Genomic DNA, 16,081 nt, shown 5'->3' on the forward strand with positions numbered 1-16,081 from the left:
GTGGTGCAAGGTGCAGTGTTTTTGACATGATATCATCTTTAGAATGGACGCTCTACTCACTAGACCTCAATCCCATTTATTTCACTGTGAGGCCTGTTTTAGAGTCAAAGTTCTACCCTAAACTACACATAAGTTTGGACTCTCTAAACCAATTGCTTTCATAGGGAATGGGATTGATTAAATGGTTTGCGGCTCTTGAATGAAAATTTCAATAAGCAGTTGCACCTCTGTATTACTTTGAAAGGCGGCCAGTTAAAAACCAATTAATTTATTAATTGCTAAAGAACTTCTCATATTATTTTTTGTTAATTTATTTTTAAAAAAGTTACATGAAAAATTGCTTGCCCAGGTTTTTTTGCCACACCCTGTACATTTTTTTCGCACAGTCAGCAGAAACATAGTTCTGTGATTCAAATTATGATTGTTTGTTTTATGAAGAAGGAAAATAAATTCTTCACTTCTTCTATTAGATATTCATTTATTATTATTATTTTTTTCTTTTTTTGAGAAGAGAATCAAATGTTTTTTTGATCTATTTGCAAATTATATTATCATACTTGCATTATCAAAGTTAGACAGTATTTTACCATACAAGGAGGGGGTGGGGGGAGGAAAATGCATCAGAATTCAAGTATGGGAAAGTTCTAAGCACTTTTTGCTGAAAATTTCAATGAAAACTCCCTAAAAAGTTGAAAAAATTCATTTTTTCAATATTTCCGGAGGGAAAATAAACCCTTTTGGAATTTTTTTTTTACCGTTTTTTTCTGAAATTTTCCGTTTTTTTCTGACTGTTTTCATCTCTATGCATAACACACACCATTCCTATAACTTTTACATCTAGTGTTTAAAGATAAATAAAAGTAAATAAACAAAATATATGCCAGTTACATGAGGCAGGCCCGTCGTTTAGGGGGTTGAGATCAATGGCTCCCCCAGGCTTTTCAAAATTAATAAATGAGTGTGGTTTTTACTATTTACCAAAAAAAAAAAAAACAAATTTCATTGAGTATACACCCTCTCCCCCTTGAAAAATTTGAAATGACAGGTCTCAAGGAAGGTAATAATTTTAATAGCAAAGAAAATACATGATTAAAAACAATACCAAATGAAGACGTAGTAGAAACAAAAGGAAATAAAGTACCTCAGGAAAATGTTTATACAGATACATTGCTAAAGTTCCTCCTCCTAATCCAATTTGGAGTATTTTAGGACCTATAATAAAAAAAAAAGTTATGTACTGCAATAAAGGAAAGAAAAATGAAATTTTTACAATTTATTAGAGCAATACAAATTTCAAGCAATATCAGGTTAACCGGCAAAATTTATAAGTGATAATCCCATGTTTGAACTGAATGATGCAAAAACTATGGAGGACATTTAGTGAGCTAGTGAAGAAATAATTTTGTAATCTGAGTGCAGTTACAAAATAAAGTAGGCTCACTAAATCAGCCAAACAGGTGAAGAACCTAACAGTTTACTTAGATACTTACTCCAAAAACTTTAAACACTCCAAAAAAAAAAAAAAAATGCATTACAATTCCGACAGTCCGTGGCCCGACAGCCCGTGAGGGCCAAGGCCTGCTGGGCCCATCTCAGATTTCCTGACCGAGGTCTCTGGGGTGCAAGGCAGATGTTTTGGTTAGGTGATCAACCAAACGTGGAATCCCCAGGGTTTAGTTCCCAAGCACGCTTAGTACTTATTTCATAGCTGCCAACCTCAAGATACAAAAAATAGGAGCACTTAAGGGAAAAAATAGGAGCACTGAGGGCTAAAATAGGAGCATGAAATCGTGGCCTGCGCAAAACCTTCCTTCTGTACCATAAGTTTCCATAAATTCTAAGCACTTATAAAATGCTTTTCTAAATTTTCATGTTAGATTTTCAACAAAACTACAACCAAGTTTAAAACAAAATTATTTTACATTAAAAAAGCAACATTACATAGAAACATATTGAAAAGTTTTAAAAAAACACAATTACTGTTTGATTTAATAAAACTGCAATCCTTTTTAAAAATATGCTTTTATACATATTCTACATGCATAAGAACATATTGAAGATTAAAAAAAAAAATTCTTATACTTGGAAGTAAAGCAACTTCATAGTAAAGGTCAAGACTCTGAAATTTTGAAAGTGGCCATTGGCACTTGACTCCAAAAACTTAGTGGCCACCAATGTCATTAAGTTTTGAAATACAAACTGGAGAGGGGGAGGAGTTTTTACAACTTCCCTAAAAAAAAAGAAAAAAAAAAAAAAAAGAAAAAAAAAAAGATAAAATTTAAAATTTCCCCTTCAAGAAAATTATTTAAAAAAAAAACATAACTTTTTGCCTTCTGTTATTTTTAATAGTTTGTATTGAGACAAACAACTAATTCTGTTTTCGGGAACTTAGGCTATTAATAGTCTTGTCTACTTCATGTTGCAAATGACAAAACATGGCAACAACGCGAAAAAGTCAAGACAATAGATTTTTGAGTTTGTTGCATTAGAAGTAATTATAAATAATTAATGAGCCTTAAAAAAAAACTAAAATTTAGACGAAATACGAGTTTTTAGCACATTAGAGTCTAAACCAATGAAGATAGAATAATATTCTGAAGAAAAAATTTAGAATTTTCCGGAAAAAAAAAGCCTATTTTGCATTATTTTCAATAGTTTGCATTCCAATAAACAACTAATTCCAATTATGAAAACTTGGCCACTTAAGAGTCTTGTGTACTAAAATCTCGCAAATGACCAAATATGGCGACTAAGTCAAAAATTCAGATATAAAATTTTGAATTTATAGCATGAAAAACAATTATAAATAATTAATGACCCTTAAAAACTAAAATTTAGACGAAATAGCGAGTTTTTAGCACATTAGTCTAAACCAATGAGGATAAAATAATATTCTGAAGAAAAAATTTTGCATTTTTCAAGAAAAAAATTTAGAATTTTCCGGGGGGAAAAAAAACAGCCCATTTTGCATTATTTTCAATAGTTTGCATTGCAATAAACATCTAATTCCGATTTTGAAAACTTGGCCACTTAAGAGTCTTGTGTACTAAAATCTCGCAAATGACCAAATATGGCGACTAAGTCAAAAATTCAGATATAAAATTTTGAATTTATAGCATGAAAATAATTCAAAAATAAAAAATCCCCATGAAACTACAATTTAATTGCGAATTTTTAGCACATTCGTGTCCAAAGCAATAAGGATAAAATGAAATTTTAAATGTTATAACTGTTTTCATATTTCTCAATAAAATTATTTAAACTAACCAAAAAAAAAAAAAAAATTTTGCAGCACATTTTGCTTATTTTCATTAGTTTGCAGTTAAAAGAAACACCGAATTCTGCTTTGTCTTTGAAAACGAAGGCGCTTAAGTATCGTCTGCTAACTTCCATCTTGTGAATGACCAAACATGGCGGCTACGTTTTACACGTAGCTGAAATGCTCGATGAAAAAACGACGATCTCCAATCGGCGCTCCCCCTCAGTGTTTATCCTGACACTAAGCTTCCAAAGCATCAAATTGTCTTCTCTTTTGTTGAGTTTGCGCACAATTCCTGCCTTCGAGGATAGGGAATCTTCTTTTAGAGGATCTTCTTTTTCCTCAAAAATCGAAAAGTGTACAAGCAAAATAAAAAAAAAAACGGAGTTTTTTGGTAAAAATTGGATTTTCGGAGTACGCAATAAAAAATCGGAGAAACTCCGGGAAAAACGGAGCACTTGGCAGCTATGTTATTTTATCGACCCACTGAAGGGATGAACGGCTGAGTCAACCATGCCCAGCCCGGGAATAAAACCCCAGCCTGCGACATGGCATTGCAAAGTGCTACCACTGAGCCTCAAGATTGGTTATTTACTTATTTATTGATCAATTATTGCCTTGAAATGTGAAGATATACTTACTCAGCATTTTTGATTGCAGAAAAGCTAATCCATATATCATTGTCACGTGATGATCACAAGCCAAATAATCAAAGTCAATATCCATTTTGCATCCACCTTTCTTCTTCTGAACTTGAAAAATAATTATTGTTACTTTACTTAACTTCAAAAAGGAACCTAATCACTGTTTTTGATATCATATGGTACAGATAAACATCTTACTGGTATTTTTAAAAAATGTCTCACCTTTTGTTAGTTTAACTTCAGATTGAATTAAGTAAGGATTATTGAGAAAAATCAATCTTCTAAAAATGCTATTATTGTCTAACGTTACATCTTCTACAACATAATCACCACTCGTTTTACTTTTTGAGGAACATTTTATTTCTCTCTTGCCAATATCTTCTCCAAGTGACAAAATCGGTACCTAAGAATAAAGCAAATTTAAAAAAAATATATATTAATTTAGAAGTATACTTGAATATAGAAGAAGCAAGTTAATCTGGTGTGGATTAACAGAGTATTCAACTTTTAATGGTAAGAAACTAGGCACTGAATATCTCCTTTCAGTAATACTGATAAATTTCAGTAACAAGTTCAAAATATGTAAGATACATTAAAATTCAATCTTTCTTTATGATACAGTATACTCTCGATATTACGAAGTGGAAGGGACGTTAAAAAAATCGAGATATCGAGTTTTTAAGATAACAAGGTCATAATTATAAAATAATACTCTAAACATTAGTCGCAATAGCTAAAAATAAGTGGAAACATGTAATGAAAGTTGAAAAAAATTCTTAACACAATAACAAAATTTTAATTTTTAAAATGAGCCAAAAATAATGTAGAAAAGGGAATAAAAAAGAACGCTGTAGTGAAGTAGCAAAATGAAGTGATTTATCACGACTAAACTTACCAAAGATTTGGATTACCAAGTTACAGAACAGTTTCAAACAAGTTTCGAGCGCCCTGAAACAAAAGAAGTTGGACAAAGGATTGGTCCACTCCCTGTGTCTTTAAAGGGGGGTTTCCCGCTCACCTCCCCTTTTGAGAAGTGGGCGAAAAGTTTTAGGTAGGTTTTTGGACTTATAGGACTTACATTTTCTGACTCACCCGGTCTCTAGAATGAAAGCAACAGTAAATAAGCTCTATGAATCATTACTAGCCCCTGAGAGAAATTATGAAGGGTGTGAGAAATTTTTGGAAGCATTCCAAATTGCTTCAAAACAATAAACTGCGGTTTTTCTGGAAAAATTACATTTGACTTCGAAAAATATTCAACATAACAAGGTTTTGATTAAAAAAATTCTTCGATATAAGAATGAAAAATAATGTTAGATAAACATGCAAAATCAAGAAGAAAAATAATTTTTCCTCAAATCAAGGTTTTCGAGATATCGAGAGCATACTGTATTCAACAATTTCTTTGAATCATGATTTAAATCAATTAGTTTCACACCTTATCATTATACAGAAAGAATTCTTAGAATATTAATCTAATCAACAAGTGTTTCTCTGAAGAGTTTTAAAACAATTTTCTTGAGTCATTTGTGTATCTCAAACAAATATAGTAAAATGTCATTACAGCGAATACCAATACAATGAAATATCCATTTCAAAGAAATAAATGTGCAGTCCCATTCTAATTGCTATTATTGCTTAACTTCCATTACAACAAAATTCCTGTTACTATGAACAAAAGCTGTGGATTCTTGCAGTTTGTAGCAATGAGATTTTACTGTACTGACAGTACAATTGAATCGGTTATTTCAGAAAGGGCGTAAGTCCATTGGATTTTCGTAGGATTTACGCCCTTTCTGAAATAATAGATTCAATTGAGGTCCCATTAATGTAAAAAAAGCCCGGAGCTAGGAACTAGCTCGGAACCCCATTTAACAATTCTAATGCAGAAAAAGTCACGGTAAAAAGAACATGTAAGCAGTGAAACTCAAAAAAAAAAACAATGCTTAATTAGCTATTGTTTTTAGTAAATAATAACAGTAATATTAATAAAAAATTAAAAAATAATAATAAAGTTTAATTGGAAATTTACCTGAGATTTTAGTTCTGAAGGAGCAAGTTCTAAAATTTTAGCTGATATTTCTTTTTTCACTTCATCTAAATCAGTATATACATTATTTTGCAACAGATGTACAACAATTAAACGCTCAAATTTTGCATTCATCGCCAATTCTCTTCTACCTTCTGGTGTGGAAAATAGCCAATCAGTTTCTCTGTAACAAAATAAATATTTTATTAAAGAATACTGGTCAGTTGTCACAATGTACAACTTTTAAAATTAAGTGTTTTACGGCATATAATTTTTTTGTCAAAATATTAACAATAATATTTTTTAAAAAAAGGTTCTTTTTTCTTTTGGCTAAATGAACCCTTGAACTTAGAACGAAATATGACAGTGGGGATTATACTTACAAAAAACTAAGAAAGTGCAACAAAAACGAACAAAATCTATCAGCCTAGTAGAGTCATTAAATAAATAACATAATAATATTTAAGTTCTAACACCAAAAAAGTGGGGGGCAGAAATAACAATTACATTTCTATCATGTCAAAAAAAAAAAAAAAAACACAATTTGTTAGTCTCATAAATTGATGACTAACAGTATTTTTCAAAATGTGACATGCATATTCCATTTCAATAAAACACACAAACACATTTAAAGTACTGTTAAAAGGTACTTTAATTATTTCATAAAATTGAGCTGGTGGTTTTATTTAAATGATCAATAGTGATTTTTGATAGTGTACAATCATGTTTAGAGCAAGATATGTCAGTCTATGTAAAATCGGAAGTTTCTTTACGAAGAAGATAATAAACATGAAAAAATATTATTAACCCTTAGAGCATCTCAAATGAAAAATATGTACAATTTTTTAAAAAATGAAATAGTGGGAAAAAAAGATTTTACTTTCCTTTTATATACAAGATTTACGCCAATATATTAATAATTATTGTTAAAGGTTAAGGAGAAAAACTTTAAACGTATAATGGGAGGTAATATTACACTTGCATTACTTTTATGACAAACTCATAGAGATTTTAAATGATGAAGCCTTGTTATTAAAATCTAACATTATTTCTAATGTTCAGAAAAATATATTGAAATGGTTTCAATCAAATTGTATAGAAAACTGCCCATAATCAAAGGTAGTTATTTTTATGACATTTCAAGAATACTCAGATAAGGAACTTAAAATGTACATTTTAAGATTTACAATATCTTAACTGAAGAGTTATCAAAATAAAAGAAGTTTTGTAAACAGGTGGGAGGGGGGATAGATAGCCAATAGTTGAAAATGCAATTCATGCTAACAGTAAAATTTGTTTAACAATGCACCTACTAACATTTCAATAATATGAATAAAACTAAGACACCTCAAATTTGTAAATAATTTTACAACTCATTTGGATGCACTCATTCTGTAATTTTACAACACATTAGTTTATGAAGAAATAAGTGTTGAAAATATAAACTATTCGAGTCTCAATTTTAAAAAAACAACCACCCATATTTTAAAGTATTGAAATTTTATTATTAGTATGAACTGTCACTAAAAATATACACATGACAAAATGAAACAAGTAATATTATTTGCAGATTGAAATTTCAAATTTTCAAATTCAAAATATACCCAATAAAAAAAAAAAAAAACAAAGTTACAACAAGCAAAAAGTTTCATCACCTTCCTTGTGGTACAATAAATATGGCAAATTTTGAAAATGAAGCATCTTTACTATCAACAACAAACATTCTATACTTGACTTGGCCACTTTGGGAGCAGTAAAGTTCCAAACAAATATCTTCTCCAATTACTTTCCTGTGAAGAAACCAAAATTAGCATTAAATAGGCTGTGAACATGAGTTTTTACCTTTTGTTAAACTAATCATTTTACTGAACAAATCAAATGTACAATGTGTTTCAATGACTGCATTTCAAACAAGGAGATAACAGTCAAATTTTGTTTTAATTTTTAGAGATTAAATTACAATAAGCAAATACAGTGAAGCATCGTTTATACGTTTTTGAAGGAACTGTATGAAAAAAGCGTACAAACGAAAAAATGTATAACAGGTATAGGTTAACGTGTATTAGACTTTGCAGGGACCAATTTAAAAAAAGTAGAATTGATAAAAACATATAAAAGAGAAATGTATAAACGGTGCTTCACTGTAATATTAAAATATTAAGCAAAAAGGGCAACATAGAGAGCAAATGTGAAGCAAAACAATCACCTTAAATACGTTTTAGTTTTAAAAATTTTAAATATAAAGCAAAAAGTGGAATAACTGTGTGGCAAAACAATCAAATCAATGCTGTTTCAATTTTAAGAGATTAAAACATTAAGCAAAAAAGACATTAAAGGGAATAAATGTGAGACAAAAAAGTCAAAATAATTTTGTTTTAGTTTTAAGAGATTAAAAATATTAAGTAACAGGAGCAAAAACAGAAATAAATGTGCAAAAAACAGCAAAATTAATTTTGTTTTAATCTTATAAAATTAAATTATTGGGCAAAAAAGCCAATAAAATGAATAAATGTGCCTCTTACTTCTTGTGGAGGTAATATTTAAGAAAAGAATAGTGTTGTGCAGATTTGACATAATCAATTGCTTCTTGTTTTGATGAACATCTCTGGGGAGCATTCTGTCCATCATAAATAATTTCTAATATCTGAAAAATGAAAGATATTGATGTACTTCTGTTAGAGTTAAGAAAAATGGGAGAGGGGGGGGGGGGGGCGGGGCGCAAAGAATCACTTCAATTAGCTAAATATAAAATAAATACAATAGATTACATTCATAAATGTTATTTAAAACTAAAAACAATTTTGTTTAGTGTGTGTATTCAATTCACTATTTCATTGAGTTTAAATGATTTTTTAAGATTAGAATAGGTCTCAAAAATTGATCTGCACTTTTTACAATATTCTATAGATCTTGTCACATGAATATATTTCTATTTGTTTGTTCACAATAGCATTGTTATTTTTTAATAATCAGATTTTAAGCTGCCTGAAATGCATAATCCTAAGTAAACTAGAAATCTGTTTAAAATGAGTGACACTCCTTTAAATTCGTAAATTTTCTGCAAACTACATGTCTATCTTATAATGGAAATTATTAAACCACTATAAAAACGTCTGAGCAAGCATGCAGGTAAAAATGGGGTAAACACCAGTGAACATAGTTATAAAAGTTTCTAGAAAAGGAATGAATAGCAATTTCTTTCATTTTGATAGAATCGCATAGGAAAATTTAAACTGGCAAATGGAAAATTACACTGCTGTAGGAAAGTAAAGGGCAGCATCTGCATTTTTCATATTTTTATCATCTATCACACTTTAGCTTTTTTATACAAGCTTGGTTATTTGGTTTTTTCTGAAAATAGGGCATGAAAAAGCGTTGAATCCTAACATTTTCCTATTGTTAGTATGGAATCCAAAATGATTTTTTTTTTCAAGTATCTCAAAACCTCTTTTCTGCAGATACTGCTCATTACCTCTTCACGGCAGAACACTTCATAACTCTTTATTGCTTTTGCTAAAAATGAATTAATTTAGAAGCATTATAAATTTGCTAAAACTTTACAGTTCATGTTACATTAATTTTTTTTTCCATATAAAAGTATAAAAAACAAATTTTTCCACAAAACATATAAAGTACAACTTTTTTTACTTTAAAATTACTTTATGGTAATAAAAGAGCAAAATAATATGTTTCAATAAATGAAAATCTTAATAATTAATAAATGCAATGGAACTTCAAAAATCTGAACCCTAGAGATCTGATACTCCGAATAATACGAACCAGCTTGTGAAGTGAAGGCTTAAAAATAGATTTGAAAATAAATAAATAAAAATCAATAACTATGATTCAAAAGTGTAGCAAGTTTTTTAATGAGTTACTTTTTTAGAAACATTTGAATAAAATGTAATATACAGCTTTGATGAAATGTATTATACAACTTTGAGGAAAAATAAAAATAAAAAAACAGGGGGACTTTGTCACTCTCCAAGGCAAGGGCCCTGCCTTGCTCTATCAAGATCCAGCATTGCAGCTCTGAACCTTATTATGTATAACTGAATTTACTCTCTAAGACAGGCCAAGACTGAACCAGCAGCCTCCCTGGCTTACATCCAAAGAACTGCTTAATTTGAGTAAGAATGAGATCAAGAAATCTGTTGGGTTACTAAATGGACACTGCTCTCTTAATAGGCATCTTAATCTGATGGGTGTTACTGACAATCCGTCGTGTAGAGAATGTCATGTGGTTGATGAAAGTTCAATTCATGCGCTATGTAAATGTGACTTCTACTCTGCCCAAAGATTTGAGCACTTGGGATACCACTATGTAGATCCCTGGGAACTGTCTAGAATTTTGGTTAGACAACTGCTGAAATTTATTTCTGTTACTAGGCTCTTTTAGTAGTCTAAGCGGGGACAGTACAATAGACCTGGGGTCTCAAAGCTCGCGCTCATAACTGAATTTTATGATATTTCGGCGATGCAACAAACTGAAGGGGATTGATGACACAATGCTGAACCAGCAAAGCGTGAACATTTACACATAAGCTGGAGTTACTCAGGTTCTAATGCTGTTCTCGGACTCTATTCAGGGGGTAAAATTGCATTATTATAAACTCACAACACATACTTTTAGATCACTATTGAGCAAATAACAAGAGTTTGAATACGTCTTACAGTAAATACGACCTTTCAAGGATCTGATCGGGGCTCGGACCCAATTAGTTCAGATTTCAGAGGGGCCACTGTAGGTTGGCAGAATTTATAAATAGTTCAAAAACAGTAAACAACTCTCAAAGACATTACCACATGTACCACACATTCAATTCACTGTTGATATGGAATCTAACAATCATGTCTCTTTCTTGGATGTTTCCATCACTCGTTCAGACAATACTTTTATCACTACTGTTTTCCGCTAACTCTTTGCGGTCACTCCTTCCCCACATAAATTATCTGTTCATCCCCCTAAACAAAAATTAGCGGCTTTCAGAACTTTTATTTTCGGGGCATTAACGATTTCTTCTAACTCCATTTTACTTTCTTCAGAATTGAATTATTTAAAAAATGTTTCATTGGATTGGGGGTTTACAATTGATATTATTGACACCATACACAGGAAACTTATCAAGTCAACTAATAAAAATCAAGCACTGGCTAAGGTTAATTATTCTATTTCGTTTGTTTTTCCCTTTTTCCAAAAATCAGTCTTCAAATTGGAAAATTTTTAATTTTTTCTGTTGCATTTTCCTCTGCCAATAAACTTACATTTTTGCAATTAAAACAACCGGTTCAGGAACATGACATATGTGGCATTTATAGCATCTCTTGTCAGTGTCAAATGACATACATAGGACAGGCCCAACGTTCTCTTAAATTCTGTATTAAAGAACATGCAAATTATGTCAAGAAACAGGATTTAAAATGCTCTTCTATTGGGCAACACTGTTGGTCTTATACTCATATATTCAATTTTTCTTCTGCCAAAATTATTCATGGGTGTTCTTCAATTTACGATTTAGATTTTTGTGAATTTTATTACATCTGGAAAAATTCTGCTTCAGTAGCTAATGATTTGTCGAGTACGCCTCCTTTCCCTCGTGTTTGAAATTCTTATCTTTAAAAAACTTTTCGTCCATGACGTTTTTCTTCGGTATACGTGTCCTTGCTGTTCAGGTGACGTAATAGTTTCCGGTTCCTTGTCTGTGTTTACTTTGCTTCCTTCCACTTTCCATTCATTTGTTGTTTGATTCGCGCTGGAGAACCATTCATTCTACTTTTTATGTACTGGTAAAGGGGCTTGCATTTGATAGCCCCGAAATAGCTGTTGGCTGAGTTTTTACTCTTTTAAATGCTTTTATCTGTACTTCATACACGTTGTGTCATTTTAATTTCTCCACAGTACAAAGTTTTCGACTGCTTTTTTACAATATCAAGGACAAATTAAAATTATCTTTTAATTTTAATATTCAAATAAATCAAGTACCATAGAAGAATTCGCAATCTGCTTCATTTTGGTAAGAATAAGAAGAAATACTGGAAATGTGATTGAATCATCATGCCTGGTTTCTGCTTTCATACATCTATGAATGCGCACAAGCCAGCCCCTTGAAACAAAAATGGAAGAAGAAAAAAAAGTTTTAATCATAAAATATGATACACACTGATTTTTTTTACTGTAATTTTATCAGATATTTTTTTTTCATCATTTCAATATTTTGTTTATTTAAAACTATATGTAATTTTAATCAAAAGAAAAACATTTAAAAATAAATCTGCCCTATCTAATTGTTGAAAGTTAGTACCAAAATATAAAAATATGAGTAGTACAATAATTTAAGCGTAGATTTAGTAATGATGCTTAGTCTTTTTGTAAATTATTTTTTTTTTTATCTAGATGACACCATTAAAATACCAACATGCAAATTGAACTCAACATAAAATAGTGATGAAATTCATATAACACCACTGAAAAGAAATAATTACAATCTGTTGTGTAATAATAAATCTATTTTATTGAATCTTCAAGTATCAAATATGCATAAAAGATGTATGCATCGAAAACAAACACTGAATCCCCAAGGACTTAAGTTTAGCTCAGTATGTACCTTGCGAGAATATAATGACTGACATTTACAATTCTAATATTTATAATTTTAAAATAATGTAACATGCACAATAGTAAAATTGTTGTATTTTAGAAGATATTTTAATAATGTTGAACAAGTCACATTTAAAAAGAAAAAAAGCCGTAGAACACAATGAGAAATAAATAAAAACCCATATGTAAAAAAGGATTAAAATGTAACATAGCAATTATCAACACCCCCATAAACACCCGTAAAACTGTCAAAAACCAAATCTATTCAAGAAATTTAATATTTAGCTTAATGCCAAAACATTAACATCAGTGTTATTAGAAGAGATGACTCAAATTTACTATTATTAGGGAATGTCATTAAAATATTAAAAGGAAGACATTAAAATTAGGAGTGTACAAATGAATTTTTGAGACTCCCTACAGTGAAGCATTATTTATACATTTCTCTTTTATATGTTTTTATCAGTTGTGGGTTTTTTAAATTGGTCCCTGCAGAGTCTAATTCACATTAACCTATACCTATTACACGTTTTTTTATTTGTACGCTTTTTCATAGTCCCTTCAGAAACTTATAAACGGTGCTTCACTGTATTTAGATTGCAGATGATATTTTAAATAAAAATACACTAATGCAGTAAAATCTCATAACAACAAATACCAAAACAAAGAAATATCTGTTTCAAGGAAATAAATGTTCAGATCCGTTTAAATTCCCATTACATTGCTTGAATGCCATTACAACAAACAAAATTTGTAGTACCTTGAAATTTATTGTAACAGAATTTATCTGCAGTGCATTTCCTAGAACGCACCATCCACATCAAATCAACCAGTAGTCTGGCTTAAGACATTTTAGCTTTAAATAAATTTTTAAATTAAAGAGCATACTAAAAGAGAATAAACAAATTCAATTTATAATCAACAAAAAAAAAAATTTTTTTTAATTTTTTAAATGAACACTCAAAAAATACTTACTTATCCAAAAACCAGTCTAAAGCTTTGTTTAATATATGCTCTTGCAACAGTGATATGCATATGTATCTGCCACCATAACGTAACACTCTTTCAATTTGAGAAAACATCTTTTCTATTTTACCCACATTGTCAGAAGATTCATCTACAAAAAGAGCATCCAATGTACCTTTATCGAGTACAACTGCAAAACTGTCGTTATCATATGATAGCTGAAAGAAAAAATTAAAAAGAACATAATCAGATACATATGAGGTAGTGAGAAGCAAAGGGATACAAGTGGCAAAATTAAAAATTTCTATATAACCAGTACAAATGGTAGGTGAACTCCTCCTCTGTCTTAATGCAAGAGATGGTACTAGTAGCCCTGGTAGTTGCTGCTATACAGCATGATTTAGAAAAAAATTCAATGAAAGCCTACCTAAGATGTAATCTTTATATGCATTTTACTCAAAACTTGAAAATGTTCACTTACATCCCTTTGTTTCTCACTGCCTCATAATTATGTAGTTTGCACATAAGAAAAATATTACACAAAATTTGCGTTAAAAGTGAAAGTGCAATCTTTGTTACTCATATATAAGATATTAATCACACTTCATAAAAATTTAAAAGGATTACCTGGTTAAAGCATAATTAACATCAATCAAACCTGCTTACCTGAAGTAAAAGTTTTATGGTATGTGCAAAAAAGGCGATATTTCTTCAATCTCATTCACTCTTTATATTGCAATATTTTATTAACGTTTTAACTGATTACGTAGCAAATTAAAATATAAATATTATGTTGTGTTCAGTTAATGAGTATTTAATATACAGCTAATATTCATGTTTTAAAAATATTTACTCCTTTAAAATGCAAATATAAAATAATAATTATTGAAGGGATAATCTTAATATATAAAAATCTTCTGTGCGGATGTTTGTCACCATAAGGCTTTTAAACGGCTGGACCGATTTTGATCAAATTTTGTGTGTGTAATTAAGTTGTGTCAAGCATGGTTTCGAAGCGCGATGGATCAAATCGGAAACGTTTTTGCGAATTAATTAATTAATTTCAATATTGGATAGCTATATCTCCCAAATGATTAATATTTATTTTAATCTATTGTTGAGCGAGAACTGAAATAAATATTTAACCCGCTGCCAAAGGACAATAAGAAAGCCAGTTCTGCTTTTTGTAATGAAATTTCCAACTGTGATACGTCAATTGAGAATAGATAAAACGTAGAGAGAGAGAGAGAGAAGCCTTCATTTCTTGAAAGCAACATTTTAGGTCCCGAGATATATTTTAAAGTAAGGTACTGGTAAAGTAAAGTTCATGCAAAACGTGTGTTCTGTCATCTTACTTGAACCATGTGATTGGATCAGTGCTTTAGGTTTTCCTAACCAAATCAGAAAGTGCCGCACCTAGCAACATTTGTTTCTCGGCTGAAATCCATCTGAGTTTTGGTACCAATGTCAGGAATACTTTAAGGATTATCTAATTAATCAGTATATTATTAAAGGAAAAAATGGTGGAATTTAAAGACGAAACAAATTTAATTTTCCACCATATAAATTACAACAGGGTAGTTCTGTACACAAAATATCAGTGCAGTGGAAGATCTTTATCTTTGGTGGAAAGAACAAATTAGACAATATTTGAAGTTTTAAAAGTTTTCATTCAAAAGATCGAACCGCTAATTGGTCGGAGTTAGCTTCGCTCACTGATCCGCTGGATTACAGTGACTTGGTGGCTTGGCGACTTTAGCTTTAAACAATAGAGTTGCGTGATCATTTGTTTACATTTTAAAGCTACTGAATGTAATTTATTGTATTTTTTGTTTATTTGGCGAAATATTTCGAATTGCAAAGAATTGTTTTTCGTTTTTGAAGATTGTTTCGTCACCTTAATTCAAGAATGTGTTTATTTTACAACGGGGGGTGGGAGGGGGGAGTGATTTTTGCCTTATTCAAAGAAATGTTTTTACCTTTATCATTTTTTTTAATGATATCCTTTCGATTGTTTTATTCTTTTTGATGTGGGGGATGTTGCAGCGGGATTTTCCGTTTGTTCTAGATGGGTAGTTAGCTTTTTACACTTAATATCTGAGGACGCTTCTTATCCTTTGAGTATGGTTGAAGGAACAAACCATCAAATACGGGAGAAAAAATAGTTAATAAAAACAACTGCCCAGTGGGCCTTAGATAAATCAAGTTGTAATAAATGTACGCATTCTGAAATCAAGCAGCTTAAAACATTTTCTTTTTACTTATTTTTTTCAATAAAACGGTTCAAACACTTGATACTTTATTGAAGTTTTTTTTAAGTTTTCATTTTACAATGTTTGAACAGAACAACGTCTGTCGGGTCCTCTAGTAGTAATATAATATTCAACTGCCTTCATTCAAATCTAATGCATTGGAAGAAAAACTACATCTAAGCTGAAACTTTTTAAATCTGGACCGACCTTGTTGAACTGCTGCTGATTCTCTTATTACTACTTTTAATTTTAATCATTTATTTTTTTATCTACCTTTTTAATAAGTAAATGATATCACTTTAAGATGACCAGAGGCAGCCACTTCTACTACAG

General features: G+C 30.4%; 1 protein-coding gene across 3 annotated transcripts in view; it reads right to left on the reverse strand.

Moving 5' to 3' along the window:
• The window catches only part of LOC129227241 (eEF1A lysine and N-terminal methyltransferase-like), a 36,019-nt gene that overhangs the window by 12,873 nt on the left and 7,065 nt on the right, over positions 1 to 16,081 (reverse strand). For all 3 annotated transcript variants that reach the window (XM_054861754.1, XM_054861753.1, XM_054861752.1), the window contains exons 4-11: positions 13,506 to 13,714; positions 11,916 to 12,036; positions 8,455 to 8,576; positions 7,588 to 7,722; positions 5,936 to 6,116; positions 4,126 to 4,306; positions 3,901 to 4,011; positions 1,142 to 1,212 (exon numbers count right to left, since the gene is read on the reverse strand). In XM_054861754.1, coding sequence (XP_054717729.1) covers positions 1,142 to 1,212; positions 3,901 to 4,011; positions 4,126 to 4,306; positions 5,936 to 6,116; positions 7,588 to 7,722; positions 8,455 to 8,576; positions 11,916 to 12,036; positions 13,506 to 13,714 — 1,131 coding nt within the window. The remainder of the gene's footprint in view (positions 1 to 1,141; positions 1,213 to 3,900; positions 4,012 to 4,125; positions 4,307 to 5,935; positions 6,117 to 7,587; positions 7,723 to 8,454; positions 8,577 to 11,915; positions 12,037 to 13,505; positions 13,715 to 16,081) is intronic.

The sequence above is a fragment of the Uloborus diversus genome, chromosome 8, assembly GCF_026930045.1.
Source record: "Uloborus diversus isolate 005 chromosome 8, Udiv.v.3.1, whole genome shotgun sequence".
NCBI lineage: Eukaryota > Metazoa > Arthropoda > Arachnida > Araneae > Uloboridae > Uloborus > Uloborus diversus.